Source organism: Salvelinus namaycush, chromosome 36 (genome assembly GCF_016432855.1).
Source record: "Salvelinus namaycush isolate Seneca chromosome 36, SaNama_1.0, whole genome shotgun sequence".
Classification (NCBI taxonomy): Eukaryota; Metazoa; Chordata; class Actinopteri; order Salmoniformes; family Salmonidae; genus Salvelinus; species Salvelinus namaycush.
In genome coordinates this window covers 25,055,107-25,070,939 of record NC_052342.1, presented here as the reverse complement: position 1 = coordinate 25,070,939, position 15,833 = coordinate 25,055,107, and the positions used below count along the sequence as shown (strand labels likewise).

The following is a 15,833-nucleotide window of genomic DNA, read 5'->3' as shown; positions in this document are numbered from 1 at the left end:
ATCAAATATGACCAGTCCCTGCCCACTTATTGACGTATGCCTAGTTGGCGCGGTCAGATGCCGCCCGCCAACTCCAGGTCAAGTTGATGCCAGGCAGGTAGCTAGCTAGCTAACTTTGTAGCCAGATTCGTTCTTAAGTTGTTCTTAAGTTGTGTGGTCGACAGCAGCAATAATGAGTGAAGGGAAGGATACAAAAAAAACTGAAAACGTATAACTTCCACAAGGAAAGGGAGAAGGATTATTTTTTTGTCATGTCAAACTCAAAATGTGTGTGTCTCACCTGCCATAATAGCATCGCTATCCCAAAGAAAAGTAACAGAACGACATTTTAAAACCACACACAAAACCCAGGAAAGAGATTTTCCAGCAAAGACTGAATTACGAAGAAGGTACAAGAACTAAAAAAAAATCAACTGGCAGCGCAGCAGTCCATTTCCACAAGGCCAGTGACCAAAGGGAAGGCGGCAACCATAGCATCTTGTCGTGTGAGTCGCGTTCTTGCTAAGCATAAAAAGTAATTCAAAGATGGGGAGATGATCAAGGAAATAGTTATTGAGGCTGCAGACTCGCTGTTTGGGGGATTTTAAGAATACGACTGAAATTATGGCTGCCATCAATGACATTCATTTGTCCAGAAATACGGTGACAAGAAGATGTGAGGGAACAGCGGAGAACCTCGAGGATCAACTGAAGAAGGATGTTGACAACTGCGAGTGTTATTCCCTCCAGTTTGACGAGTCCACAGATATGGTAGATGTGGCAGTTATGTGTTTATCAGAATGGTATTTGACGACATGAGTACAAAGGAGGAACTACTCGCCATTTTGCCACTGAAAGGACAAGGGCCGAAGATATTTTTCAAGCTTTTATGGAGTTTGCTAACAAATTCCAACTGCCCTTCTGTAAGCTTGTCTCCATTACTACCGATGGGGCACCCGCTATGTGTGGGTGCCCATAGTGGGTTCATTGCATAGTGCAAACGAGATGATTCTTTCCCGGACTTTTTTAGTTATCACTGCGTAATTCATCAGCAAGCTTTGTGCAGGAAGATGTTAAATATGAAAGAGGTGATGGATGTTGCGATGAAGAAAGTGTGTTCTATTCGAGTGTAACGGATGTGAAATGGCTAGCTAGTTAGCGGGTACGCGCTAGTAGCGTTTCAATCAGTTACGTCACTTGCTCTGAAACCTATTAGTAGTGTTGCCCCTTGCTCTGCAAGGGCCGCGGCTTTTGTGGAGTGATGGGTAACGACGCTTCATGGGTGACTGTTGTTGATGTGTGCAGAGGGTCCCTGGTTCGCGCCCGTGTCGGGGCGAGGGGACGGTTTAAAGTTATACTGTTACACGAGCAAGAAGCCTACAGCGGAGGCTATTTCACGCTCACTTAGAAGAGACTGAAGCAGGGCACACAGACCTGCTGCTGCACACGAATGTGCGATGGCTGAGCCAAGGGACATTTTAGGGAGATTCAGTGAGTTGTTGCCTGAAATCAAGGAGTTTCTCAAGGTCAAACATGCAGAATATGCACAGCTAGAGGACACACAATGGCTCCTGGATTGAGCTTTTCTCACTGACCTAATTTACATGCTTAATGAATTGAATGTAGAACTGCAAGGAAAAGGCAAACATGTAATCAACATGATCAGCTCTGTGAACACTTTTAAATGCAAACTACAAGTGCTCACGAGAAAGCTGCAACTTGAGGACCTGCACTTCTTTCAACACATGCATTCAGCACCTGAACCAGGGCAAGGATACAGCACAGCTTGACAGTGCACGTTACGACAGTGCACGTTACGCAAGTCCAGAGCATCTTATCTGAGTTTGACAGTCGTTCCACTGACGTTGCATCACTTGAGCCTATTGCCACATATATGTGCTTTCTGTTTGGCACAGACATAAATGTGGAAGTCATTGCCTCCAAAATAGGATCACTTTTTCAGTTGGACACAACTATAGCAGAAACTGAAATTCTCACCCTTCAAAGTGACATTCAGCTGAAATCCAGGGCAGCCACTGAGATGAAGGAAGAGTTCTGGGAGCTGCTGCTAGAGGACAAGTATCCCAACATAAGAAGATGTGCTCTCAACATATCAGCCCTTTGTGGATCAACCTGCCTCTGTGAGTCTGTATTTTCTCACATGAAGATAAAGTCCAAGTACAGATGTACTGATGACCACCTTGTGGCCTGCATGAGACCTGCAACAAGCTGCTACAGCCCTGACTATGAAAAACTACTTGCCCTCACCCAATGCCAAAAGTCACACTAAGGTAGGAAATGAAATTAGTTTAACTTATTTGTGGAAAACATGTTATTGGTCCACATTATATTTGGGTATCAAGTAGGTATCATAGCGGTAGGTCCATACTCAGTAGTGTGTTGCGTTCCATACATTTTGTTGGTTAGTTTAGATTTAGAGACTGGTCGATCTCATCAGGCTGGCAAATGAAAAAGTAGATCTCCCGTCAAAGAAGGTTGGGCCACACCTGCCCTAAAGGATACTCTAGCAGTGTTGCCAACTTAGCGACTTTGTCGCTATATTTAGCGAGTATTCAGACCCCTCTAGCGACACATTTTTTAAAAAGCGACTAGCGACAAATCTAGCGACTTTTTCTGGTGTTATTGGAGACTTTTGGACGTGAAAGCACGTATCGTTCTTACTCTTCTCAACGAGCAGCGAGTGCTGCCGTGGGCCCCGTCCTCACGCTGCAGTCAGAGCAGGAGATGTTCACCCCTCCGTATCCAGACTGCAAATGAATCGCGCATGCGGGAAGCCGCCGCTGGCTGATCCCGCCCTGGTTTACATATTTTTTAATTTATTTTTTACCCGAATTAGGGCCAGACTAGTTACCATAATTTTCTCACTGACAGTTTTTTCTATTGTCTCTTTTTGGTCCATTAAGATTGTTAATGTAGATTGTATACGAAAAAATAAATTGTTCTGGTTAAAAATGTTCATGTTTTACTGTGGCTTGTTGTAGGCTCCTAGGTGGACAATAAGGTTAAAAACCAAAGAAAAAACGAAATAACTCCGCCAGTGTCTCTTTTGGGTCACTTTTTCCGGTCCCAAGCCCGGATAAAGGAGGAGGGTTGGAATTGTGACATAAAAAAAACAAGAATCGACAGAAGAAAGTTCATTTGTAGTTCTAAACATATTATGTGATGACGTCATTTGGCGACTTCTAGCGACTATTAGGACAGCAAATAGCTACTTTCCTTACTGAGGAGTTGGCAACACGGTCTCTAGGAACCTTTACTTTTTAGAGTGTGTATGCACACACACATGCAATATGAACAACAGGCAAATAATATTTACCGGAATTGAGCTAAAGATCAAATCTGGGATAATTTCTGTTCCTTAATGATATTAGCAGTTCACTCAATCTTAAACCTGATTAACGTTCAACTGTCTTACCCTTCACGAACTACAATTCCTGTGTTCTAACTCTGTCGCGTTAGCAACAAAATCGACATGCGTGCAACCATGGGGAAAAACAGATGAGGTTGGTTTAGATTATTGACAACAATTAATCAATATTTCGTCTCCAATGTTTATTGAAAACAAATACATTTTCACAACCACTTGTCTCAAATACATCGTTACAGTTGTTGGTTAGCTAGCTAGAGAATTTGTCATATTTGTATTTACATTAAATCAGTCAAAACACCTCAAAACAAGACATGATATCAATAACATGCTGAAATGAGCCATTTACGATTACCATCATGGCAGTTTCTCAGACCAGGGCTCATGATGGGAGAATTCATTGCAGTGTAGCCAGTTTGTTTTACATCGTCACAGCCTCTGGGATGAGACAAAATCATTCGGGGCTAAATGGGGAGGAGCACGGAGCAGAACAGTGTCAAGAACAGGTAAGAGGCAATCGGCATCATCGGAAGCCGAAGAGTTGAGCTTTAAAAGTGTGCTAAGACTCTACCACTAAGGACTGCAGGCAGTAACCTGTGCCTGCAGTACCTAGTGACTGTCAACAGGTCCCCAACTAGGAACTGCAGGCAGAAGTTATTTTTACACGGGTCAGAACCATCCCAGATATCTGGAATACATTGCTGGTTATAGCTGCTATCAACAACAGACGTTTTTAAGCTGTGCCCACCGCTGGTCCGCAATCTACAATGAATTGTTTTTGGAATACAGTGTTTATCGCTTTTTATGTGTTTTTCTACGTTGCGCAATCCTCCGTGCTTCCTACAATTACAGTCATTTTGAATGAGACTGTCACACTGCCCTTCTCTGGATCATGTGATGGTTTTATCGAATGGAAGCATCGCCATGAGAGTAAATCAGGTGTTACACACACCACGGTCTCTACACTGCACCAAGGAGATTTCACACCCGGAGTGGGCTTTGAGAACAGGGTTAAACGTGGGGGTGGAGACCTCTATCTCAACATCTCCTCTGTTGTATTTAATGACAACGGGTGGTTTGAGTGTCACTGTGGTAAGACTCAAGAAGATGTACAATTTGTAGTTTTAGTCCCCATTGTTGTAGGTAAACCTGCTTACATTGGATCTAATTTTCAACTCAACTTCTATGGCTTTACTAAAAAACAAACTCCTGACAGTGAGGTACACGTCTACTGTGAAAAGGATGGACAGACTGTGCTGAATGTCACGGCAGGGAATATAACTTATGGTCCTCGGTTTGAGAACTGGGATTCTGGGTCCAACGATGCTTACAGACATGGACACATTTCCCTCCCCCTCACTGACCTACACCTTTCTGATCAGGGGACATACCAGTGCCTCTTAGGCCCTGACCACCAGAGAGGAATTCCAGGAGCTGTCACTCTCAATATCACTCCCAAAGAGAAGCACTGCGATGACACAGGAAGGCCAACAATGGTGGAGGTGGTGATAATTGTTTTGGTGATCATCCTAGTTGCTGTTATTTTCTATTTTCTTGGAGGTAGATTGAAAGAAACAATGGCTGATTGGTTTAAAGGGAATTGTTTGAGATCTCAACTCAGTCCCTGTCCAGAAGGGGAACAGGGAGGGGAGCATCTCTCTGTCACTATAAGTGAAAGTGAATCAGAGACAGAAGAAGACAGGATTGGGACAAGGACATGTTTTGTCCCCTATGCACCTTCCTGTATCATCAGAGCCCTATCAGGACCTCCCTCTACCGCAGGCCTTGTTACCAAGACTACTGATGGACCTCCCTCTACCACAGGCCTTGTTACCAAGACTACTGATGGACATCCCTCTACCCCAGGCCTTGTTACCAAGACTACTGATGGACCTCCCTCTACCCCAGGCCTTGTTACCAAGACTACTGATGGACCTCCCTCTACCCCAGGCCTTGTTACCAATGGTACTGATGGACCTCCCTCAACCCCCGGCCTTGTTACCAAGGCTACTGATGGACCTCCCTCAACCCCCGGCCTTGTTACCAAGGCTACTGATGGACCTCCCTCAACCCCCGGCCTTGTTACCAAGGCTACTGATGGACCTCCCTCTAATGTATTTTTCAGGAGTGTTTACTGTCTCCAATTTGTTTAATAAAATGTTTAACTTAAACATTTTGGTAGTTCAGAATGTATTTTGTACATTATCAATACATTTTCAACATCAAATGATGGATACATACCTCAAATGTTATTCTACAAGATACAGACACAACAATTCTGAATCTATCGTTAAACTATATGGTTTACAATATCTGATGATGGATGCTACGATTGACATAGCAAAAAAACATAACATAATTATAGAAATAACTATTCATAAATGTTAAATGTAACTAAGCTGCATGATATAAACTACACAGAGGAAATGTTAAATAAAATACAGCAAACATTTATCTTTAGTTCAAAGACACATTATAAAAGGTGCTAGTCTGTAGTTCATATTGTACTTGACTTGTTGATGGAAGAGGGAAACATGACACATCCCTTTCACATACATTACATTCCCATGCAGCTCTACACTAGCCTGATCCCAGAACAGTTTGTGCTCTCATTATGAAGACGTGACATCACAGTACCATTAAGGAGTTGGTAAGAGATCAGAAACAGACTGACACCCAGGATAACTCTACACTAGCCTGATCCCAGAACAGTTTGTGCTCTCATTATGAAGACGTGACAGTTCCATTAAGGAGTTGGTAAGAGATCAGAAACAGACTGACACCCAGGATAACTCTACACACTGTTAGATTTTTGTTCCATGTAAGATTCCACACAACAGTTATAGCCTGATTTGCATTATTAGGGAAATTTGCAACTAGTGTGGGAGAAACAGACTTGAGTTGAAATGGTAAGAATGGAAATAAAACAAAAATATTGACTTTGCAAGAGGATTTGACCCTGTAGGGTAAATCAATTAACAAATGGGGCCTTTTCAAAACAATAAACAGAAAGAGAACAAAATACAAGTAAATAATTACACAAAAATAACTATAACAATCTACAGCTTGTTACTCCACACAACACAGAAAAATACATATTGTGACAACATTAGGAAAAAGGTCCATAATGCAACAGTTTCTTCATATAGAGCTGAATACTGTCAAAACTAAATTAGACATGAAAAGTTATGAAACTGCATGTAAGAAATGTACAGTACCAGTCAAAAGGTTGGACACACCTACTCATTCCACGTAAAAAAATAAAAAAAATGTATTACTATTTTCTATATTGTAGAATATTAGTGAAGACAAACTATGAAATAACACATATGGAATCATGTAGTAACCGAAAAAGTGTTAAACAAATCAAAATATATTTTTTATCTGAGATTATTCAAAGTAGCCACCCTTTGCCTTGACAGCTTTTCACAATCTTGAATAAAAATATATATATAAACTCTTGAATAAAAAGGTGTTTCCAAACTTTTGACTGGTACTGAATATTTTCTTTTTTTGACGGTTATGCTTTAAAAGCTGTCAGTATTCCAGAAAGAAGATGGTCACTGGTCGATATTTGGTCTATTTAGTCATACGAATGAATGACACATGAAATGATGTGCATTCTCATGCACAACTGGCCATAGTGAGAAAATGTTCAAAGCAAATAACATATAACACACATACATAAGTGCAGGAAATGAAGACTGCAGCTGCATCCATGGCTGAGTCCAGATTCTCCGCCCTTCTCCCGAAGTGTGCACTTGCACACTTTCTCATAAGGATTTCAAAAAAGTTGAATCCAGCCAACGCTTACACCACTCCTATGGTTTTAAATCCATAAAAAGGGGGACTATGCAAGTGCACACTTCTGGACAAGGGTGGATAACCAGAATGTAGCCCAAGCCAACTTTCAGCCTCTGTCCATCCACCCCTCCCTCAGTGTATCAGCTCCAGCTGGCTGGCGGAGAAGGGCAGCACCCCGCTGACGTAGTAAGCGATGCCCAGAGAGAGCAAGGCGATGACCACCAGCAGTAGCAGCACCCTCCAGAAGCCCAGGTCCTCAACAAACTCCTGCCAGGTGGTCCTGAAGCTGGACAGGACTCCCTCCCTGTTCTGGAGGTCAGGGTTCAGCAGGGAGTGGCTCTCCATTGCACTGACAGGAAGAGAAAGAAGTAGCCCAGTGTCAGCTTACATGCCATTACTTGATTATAAATAGGAGAGATAGACAGGAGAGGCAGATAGATGGTACACAAGTACATAGGGCGTAGGGGTTCGTTTGGGATGGAACCCCTTTGTGTTGGAGAGATAGGACAGATAGATATATATATATATATCTATAGGAGAGACAGATATATAGGAGAGACAGATATATAGGAGAGACAGATATATAGGACAGACAGATATATAGGAGAGACAGATATATAAACTCAGCAACAAAATAAACGTCCCTTTTTCAGGACCCCGTCTTTCAAAGATCATTCGTAAAAATCCAAATAACTTCACAGATCTTCATTGTAAAGGGTTTGAACACTGTTTCCCATGCTTGTTCAATGAACCATAAACAATTAATGAACATGCACCTGTGGAACGGTCATTAAGACACTAATAGTTTACAGACGGTAGGCAATTAAGTTCACAGTTATGAAAACTTAGGACACCAAAAGAAAGATGCCCAGAGTCCCTGCTCATCTGCGTGAACGTGCCTTAGGCATGCTGCAAGGAGGCATGAGGACTGCAGATGTGGCCAGGGCAATAAATTGCAATGTCCGTACTGTGAGATGCCTAAGACAGCGCTATAGGGAGACAGGACGGACAGCTGATCGTACTTGCAGTGGCAGACCACATGTAACAACACCTGCACAGGATCGGTACATCCGAACATCACACCTGCGTGACAGGTACAGGATGGCAACAACAACTGCCCGAGTTACACCAGGAACGCACAATCCCTCCATCAGTGCTCAGACTGTCCGCAATAGGCTGAGAGGGGCTGGACTGAGGGCTTGTAGGCCTGTTGTAAGGCAGGTCCTCACCAGACATCACCGGCAACAACGTCGCCTATGGGCACAAACCCACCGTCATTGGAGTGCTCTTCACTGACAAGTCGCGGTTTTGTCTCACGAGGGGTGATGGTGGATCCGCGTTTATCGTCGAAGGAATGAGCGTTACACCGAGGCCTGTACTTTGGAGCGGGATCGATTTGGAGGTGGAGGGTCCGTCATGGTCTGGGGCGGTGTGTCACAGCATCATCGGACTGAGCTTGTTGTCATTGCAGGCAATCTCAACGCTGTGCGTTACAGGGAAGACATCCTCCTCCCTCATGTGGTACCCTTCCTGCAGGCTCATCCTGACATGACCCTCCAGCATGACAATGCCACCAGCCATGCTGCTCATTCTGTGCGCGATGTCAGTGTTCTGCCATGGCCAGCGAAGAGCCCGGATCTCAATCCCATTGAGCACGTCTGGGACCTGTTGGATCGGAGGGTGAGGGCTAGGGCCATTCCCCCCAGAAATGTCCAGGAACTTGCAGGTGCCTTGGTGGAAGAGTGGGGTAACAACTCACAGCAAGAACTGGCAAATCTGGTGCAGTCCATGAGGAGGAGATGCACTGCAGTACTTAATGCAGCTGGTGGCCACACCAGATACTGACTGTTACTTTTGATTTTGACCTCCCCTTTGTTCAGGGACAAATTATTCAATTTCTGTTCAGTCACATGTCTGTGGAACTTGTTCAGTTTATGTCTCAGTTGTTGAATCTTGTTATGTTCATACAAATATTTACACATGCTAAGTTTGCTGAAAATAAACGCAGTTGACAGTGAGAGGACGTTTCTTTTTTTGCTGTGTTTAGATAGGAGAGATAGATAGATAGATAGGAGAGATAGATAGATAGGTAGGAGAGAGAGATAGATAGGAGAGATAGATAGGTTTCCAGCTTAGAGTGGATGTAACAGAGTTAAGATCGTGCCACAGCTCGAAATGTCACCAATCACGTTGCTGAATTGCCAGCTTTCGGAGGCGCAAAATTGTCAAGCGGGCGGTTAAGTGTGTTGGCGAGGCAGAGTACGCGACATCAAGTACCGGTAAGGACTTGTGAGTGAGGGAACTATACTGGTAAGCAGCACAGTAATGCCTGTAACATAGGCTCCCCTCCCCTCCACTTCCTGCCCTTCCCCTCCTCTCTCATTCACTCCCCCACCCCTCTCCTCACCTCTCACTCTCAGCAATCTGCATGGTCTCCAGTTTGGAGTGGGCTCCCCTGTTGAATCCTTTCAGCTCCTGTTCCTCTAGGCCCTCCAGCAGGCGGATAGCGTCCTTGTTCACCCCGCGCCTCTTGGCCAGCACCAGAGGAGTGTACCCGTTGTGGTTACTGGGAGAGAGAAACACACAATGTAGCATGATAATGTTCAAACAAGGGTTCGACCAGTGTTTGAGAAACACATTGGCACTATGGGGAGTGGACTGTTGGACCAATGTGTACATTTGAAAAACCTATATTAGGGGTTCCTCTATGTGATAGAACCCCTGTAACTCTAACCCTGCTTTTACCCCTCAGTCAAAGCCCCTCTCAGGCACCAAGCCAACTGTAAAACAGTCTCTACTCCCCCTCACTCCCTTCCAGGCCCTCCCAACCCTCAGCCCCTCTCACCAGATGTCTATCTTGAGACCGTTGGACACCAGGAACTGGATGGTATCCACGTGTCCACAGAGGTGGAGCGCCGTGTTTCCCTGGTAGTCTGTAGCCAGGAGGTCCGCACCAAACTTATGGAGAAAACAACAGATGTCCACGTTCCCCCTGGCGGCCGCTAGGTGCAGGCCAGTACGGCCCCGGTTGTCCCGTATGTTGGGGTCACAGCCCGTCTCCAGGAGCCGCTTGCCGAAAAGCAGGTCCCCGTCGATGCAGGCCTGCAGTTAGGGATTTGCCATTATTTAACCAGGTAAGTCATTGAGAAGACATTTTCTTTCACGATAACGTCCTGGGATGAGTTAGATTAATTAGTTGATTCTGTATTGAATCAGAGAATAAGGGAATTGATTAACAGACCCTAGCTAACTTGAACTTTAAATCGATTCTGAAAAACTGGGAGCACACCGTAGCAACCGAGCACACCGTAGCAACCGAGTTTCTAATTGGACAAATTCCGGTAGGTCCATCCCTGTTTGCTTCTGTTTGATTCCTACACTGTTGCACAAAACCACACCGGACCCTAGACCCTACACACTTGAGGAGATCTGAGAGAATTTGACAGGTGTCATCAATATGGTGAAACTTTCATCTAACCTACCAGAGGGCAAGTGAAGCTACTACCAGATTGCTTACGCCTGTCAAATCCTCACAGACCTCCACAAGTAAATAGGGCGTAGGGGTGGATTTGGGATGGAACCCCTTTGTGTTGGACTCAACCCCACCAGCAGGGGAGCAGACGTTAGGGTTGTCAAATCACATGCGCTGAATGTGTAGAATTTACAGTGAAATGCTTACTTACGAGCGCTTACCCAACAATGCAGAGTTAAAAAGTACAACAAATTTGCAAACAAAAAAAAGGAAATAGTATCACAATACAATAACACCGCTACTGGTACAGAGTCAATGTGCAGGGGTAGGCATCTTCCCTACCTGGAGCAGGGGAACGGAGGTCTGCGACGAGTCATTGATGAAGACATAGGACATGTCCGAGTGGGTGTCCGAAAATTCCAGCGTACCTGAAGGGGGGATAGGGAGGAAGGGAGGGGAAGGGTAGGAAGAAGAGGAGGAGGAAGGCAGAGGGAGGAAATGGAGAAAAGATAGCTTTATTGGTTAGGACTATGTACGGTGCCTTCAGGAAGTAATTACACCCCTTGGCTTTCCCACAATATGTTGTGTTACAGGCCTACACACAATACCCAATAATGTCAAAGTGGAACTGTATGTAGAATTTTTCTACCAATTAAATAAAAATGAAATGTCTTGAATCAACAAGTATTCAACTCCTTTGTTATAGCAGGCCTAAATACATTCAGCAGTAAAAATCTGCCTAAAAAGTCACATAAGTTGCATGGACACCCTCTTGAATGACTACCTCATCTCTGTACCCCACATACAATTATCTGTAAGGTCCCTCAGTTGAGCAGTGAATTTCAAACACAGATTCAACCACAAAGAACAGGGAGGTTTTCCAATGCCTCAAAGAAGGGCACCTATTGGTTGATGGGAGAGAGAAAAAAGCAGACATTGAACATCCCTTTGAGCATGGTGAAGTTATTAATTACACTTTGGATGGTGTATCAATACACCCATTCACTACAAAGATAAAGGCGTTTTTCCTAACTCAGTTGCCAGAGAGGGAAAAAACTTCTCAGGGATTTCACCATGAGGCCAATGGTGACTTTAAAACAGTTACAGAGTTTAATGACTGTGATAGGAGAAAAAAGGCTGGATCAACAACATTGTAGTTACACCACAATACCTAAATGACAGAGTGAAAAGAATAAAAAATATTCCAAAACATGCATCCTGTTTGCAATAAGGCACTAAAGTAAAAGTGCAAAAAATTTGGAAAATAAATTACCTTTATGTCCAGAATACAAAGAGTTATGTTTGGGGCAAATTCAACACATCACTGACTACCACACTTCATATTTTCAAGCATGGTGGGGCTGCATCATGTTATGAGTATGCTTGTCATTGGCAAGGGAGTTTTTTTTTAGGATAAAAGGAAACGGAAGAGCTAAGCACAGGTAAAATCCTAGAGGAAAACCTGGTTCAGTTTGCTTTCCAACAGACACTGGGAAACAATTTTACCTTTCAACAGGACAATAACCTAAAACACAAGGCCAAATATACACTGGAGCTGCTTACCAAGAGGACATGAAATGTTCCTGAGTCGCCTAGTTAAAATTTTGCCTTAAATCGGCTTGAAAATCTATGGCAAGACAAGAAAATGGCTGTCTAGTAATAATCAACAACCAATTTGACAGAGGATGAAGAATAAATAAAAAAAATACTGTGCAAATATTGTAATCCAGGTGTGCATAGTTCTTAGAGACTTACCCAGAAAGACTCACAGATATAATCTAACATGTATTGACTCAGGGGTGTGAATACTTATGTAAATTAAATATTTCTGTATTTAATTTTCAATAAATTAGCACCCCCCCCCAAAAAAACCATCCACAAACATGTTTTTACTTTGTCATTATGGGGTATTGTGTGTTAATGGGTGAGACTTAATTATTATTTTTTAAATCTATTTTAAATTCAGGCTGTAACACAACATGTGTAATAAGTCAAGGGTGAGTCTTTGATCCACCTCTACGCAAACGACACCATTCTGTATACTTCTGGCCCTTCTTTGGACACTTAACGAGCTTCAACGCCATACAACACTCCTTCCGTGGCCTCCAACTGCTCTTAGATGCTAGTAAAGCGAAATGCATGCTCTTCAACCGATCGCTGCCCGCACCCGCCCGCCTAGCATCATTACTCTGGACGGTTCTGACAACTATAAATACCTAGGTGTCTGGCTAGACTGTAAACTCTCCTTCCAGACTAACATTTAGCATCTCCAATCCAAAGTTAAATCTAGAATCGGCTTCCTATTCCGCAACAAAGCATCCTTCACTCATGCTGCCAAACATACCCTCGTAAAACTGACCATCCTACCGATCCTTGACTTTGGCGATGTCATTTATAAAATATTTTCCAACACTCAACTCAGCAAATTGGATGCAGTCTATCACAGTGCCATCCGTTTTGTCACCAAAGCCCCATATACTGCCCACCACTGCAACCTGTATGCTCTCGTTGGCTGGTCCTCGCTACACACTCGTCGCCAACCCACTGGCTCCAGGTCATCACAAGTCTTTGCTAGGTGAAGACCCGCCTTATCTCAGCTCACTAGTCACCATAGCAACACCCACCCGTAGCACGCGCTCCAGCAGGTATATCTCACTGGTCAACCCCAAAGCCAACACCTCTTTGGCCGCCTTTCCTTTCAGTTCTCTGCTGCCAATGACTGCAACGAATTGCAAAAAATATCACTGAAGCTGGAGACTTATATCTCCGTCACTAACTTTAAGCGTCAGCTGTCAGAGTAGTTTACTAATCGCTGCAGCTGTACACAGCCCATCTGTAAATAGCCGACCCAACTACCTACCTTATCCCCATATTTGTTTTTCTGATCTTCTGCACACCAGTATTTCTACTTGCACATCTATCTCTCCAGTGTTAATTGCTAAATTGTAATTACTTCGCCACCATTGGCCTATTTATTGCCTTACCTCCTTACTTCATTTGCACGCACTGTACATAGATTTTTCTATTGTGTTATTGACTGTACGTTTGTTTATCCCATGTAACTCTTGTGTTGTTTTTGTCGCACTGCTTTGCTTTATCTTGGCCAGGTCGCAGTTGTAAATGAGAACTTGTTCTCAACTGGCCTACCTGGTTAAATAAAGGCGTAATAAAAGGGGTATGAATACTCTCTTTAGGCACTGTAGCTAGAGCTAACACAAGGTAGGTCGCTCAGTTAGCTCTTATTACTGAAATGAGCAGAGCATTATTATTACCTAGTTAGATCCTTAAACTACGGTATTACAAAAGGCAAACCCTGAGTAAAAGTTCGCTTGGCGTATAAGTAAACGTTTAACTACACGTGCAGTGGATAGCTAGCCAGCTATCCAAGATAAACAGATATACAGCTAGCTAGCTACTTCTCGCCAGATAAGCTAACAAAAAGATGCTAGCTAATGCCTCCCCCCGCACTCCTAATAACGTCACTATAAGCAATTGTCGATCTTATCCAACACATTAAAACATTCGGAAAGCATATTATAGCACATCTTCAGTTGTTGGTGATGATATTTACCTGTTAATGTGTTCCAAATCAGACGTCAAAATCCCCTTTTCTGCAAAACAGTGTTGTTGTGGCGATGCTGAACAAGCTGTGATTTTACGACGACCGTTTGGTGCAGACCGCTTTACGGCAGAGGGTGGCTCTCAGAATCGGACCAATCAATCTACATTTCCAGCAAGGCCTAACAGTACGTCGTTTTATTATCTAAAGATCAATTCATTTAAAAAAAATCAGTTGACCTTGCCAGACATGTCCAGCCATATAATGCACAATGGAATTCAACATAAAAAACGTACAATCTTCATGGTCATCATTTGTTTCACTGTGGAATTATTATTCTTTTTTTTAAAAGTAACCTTCACACTTGAAGGCAGTATAATTAATTTGCTATTTTGGTCAAGAATGACACGGTTTTGACAAACACTTTACCCTAAAAATATGTCAAATCAAATCACAATGTATTTTATTTAACAAGGTCTCAACACACTTAAAAAAAAAAAATAATACAAACATTTTTAAACACAAAGTTTGTTTTACCCATCCAGTGGCAGTCTTCAAAATGTCCCTCAACCCATAAGAGGTTTAAATCTATTGATGGTGTTGGCCATTGGTTGATGATCAAATATGACCAGGGACGGACTGTTACCAGAAATCAGCCAGGGCATTTCCAACACACACCCCATTTTCTCCTCGAGGCCCCCTTTATAAGCCAAATAATTATAATTTTGCACAAAACCACACCAATTTAAACAGGCCCAACGGAATGAAACAGGCCCAAACGGAATTAAACAGGCCCAATGGGATTAAAATGAACAAGCCCATCTGGCATTTGCCCGAACTGCCCTTTGGCCAGTCTGCCTCTAAATATGCCTGCTGTGGCTTTCAGTGAAAGGATGAAGACAACAAATGTGTGTTATACTTTAATGTTGTCTTTGTTAAGCACACAGCAACTTCTGGGTTAAGTAACTACTGGGTTAGGTATGTTGCACACTTCAAATGTGGTAAATAAAATACATGAAATGACAGGTAATTACTTTGTAGCTTTTTACACTTCAAACAGAGTCGTTTACGGCTCAGACACGAGATGTATGTGGCAGGGTCTACAGAAAATCACGGACTACAAAGGGGAAAACAGCCACTTCGCGGACACTGACGTCTTGCTCCCAGACAAGCTAAACACCTTCGCCCGCTTTGAGGATAACACAGTGCCACCGACGTGGCCTGCTACCAAGGACTGTGAGCTCTACTTCTCTGTGGCCGACGTGAGTAAGGCTGCCGGCCCAGACGGCATCCCTAGCCGCGCAAGGCTGCCGGCCCAGACGGCATCCCTAGCCGCGTCCTCAGAGCATGCGCAGACCAGCTGGCTGGAGTGTTTTACGGATATATTCAATCTCTCCCTATCCCAGTCTGTTGTCCCCACATGCTTCAAGATGTCCACCATTATTCCTGTACCCAAGAAAGCAAAGGTAACTGAACTAACTTCTGACTTCTTGCACTGACTTCTGTCATCATGAAGTGCTTTGAGAGGCTAGTTAATTAAGGAACATATCACTTCTACCCTACCTGATACCCTAGACCCACTACAATTTGCTTACCGCCCCAATAGATCCACAGACGACGCAATCGCCATC

General features: G+C 43.5%; 1 protein-coding gene across 1 annotated transcript; it reads right to left on the bottom strand.

Annotated features, from left to right (window-relative positions):
* Positions 1 to 6,781: 6,781 nt before the first annotated feature.
* Positions 6,782 to 14,309, bottom strand: LOC120030312 (ankyrin repeat domain-containing protein 46-like). The gene is made up of 5 exons (XM_038975665.1): positions 14,215 to 14,309; positions 10,986 to 11,071; positions 10,017 to 10,273; positions 9,579 to 9,737; positions 6,782 to 7,520 (listed from the first exon to the last, which is right to left on the bottom strand). The coding sequence occupies exons 2-5, from the start codon at positions 11,037 to 11,039 to the stop codon at positions 7,304 to 7,306; spliced, it is 687 nt and encodes a 228-aa protein (XP_038831593.1). The 5' UTR covers positions 11,040 to 11,071; positions 14,215 to 14,309; the 3' UTR covers positions 6,782 to 7,303.
* Between the last annotated feature and the right edge of the window lie 1,524 nt (positions 14,310 to 15,833).

Coding starts and splice junctions, on each gene's coding strand:
- LOC120030312 (XM_038975665.1), bottom strand. CDS start 11,039: ATGTCCTATGTCTTCATCAATGACTCGTCGCAGACCTCCGTTCCCCTG. Junction 10,274..10,985: donor CCTCCGTTCCCCTGCTCCAG/GTAGGGAAGATG, acceptor CCCTAACTGCAG/GCCTGCATCGACGGGGACCT. Junction 9,738..10,016: donor GGTCTCAAGATAGACATCTG/GTGAGAGGGGCT, acceptor TCTCTCTCCCAG/TAACCACAACGGGTACACTC.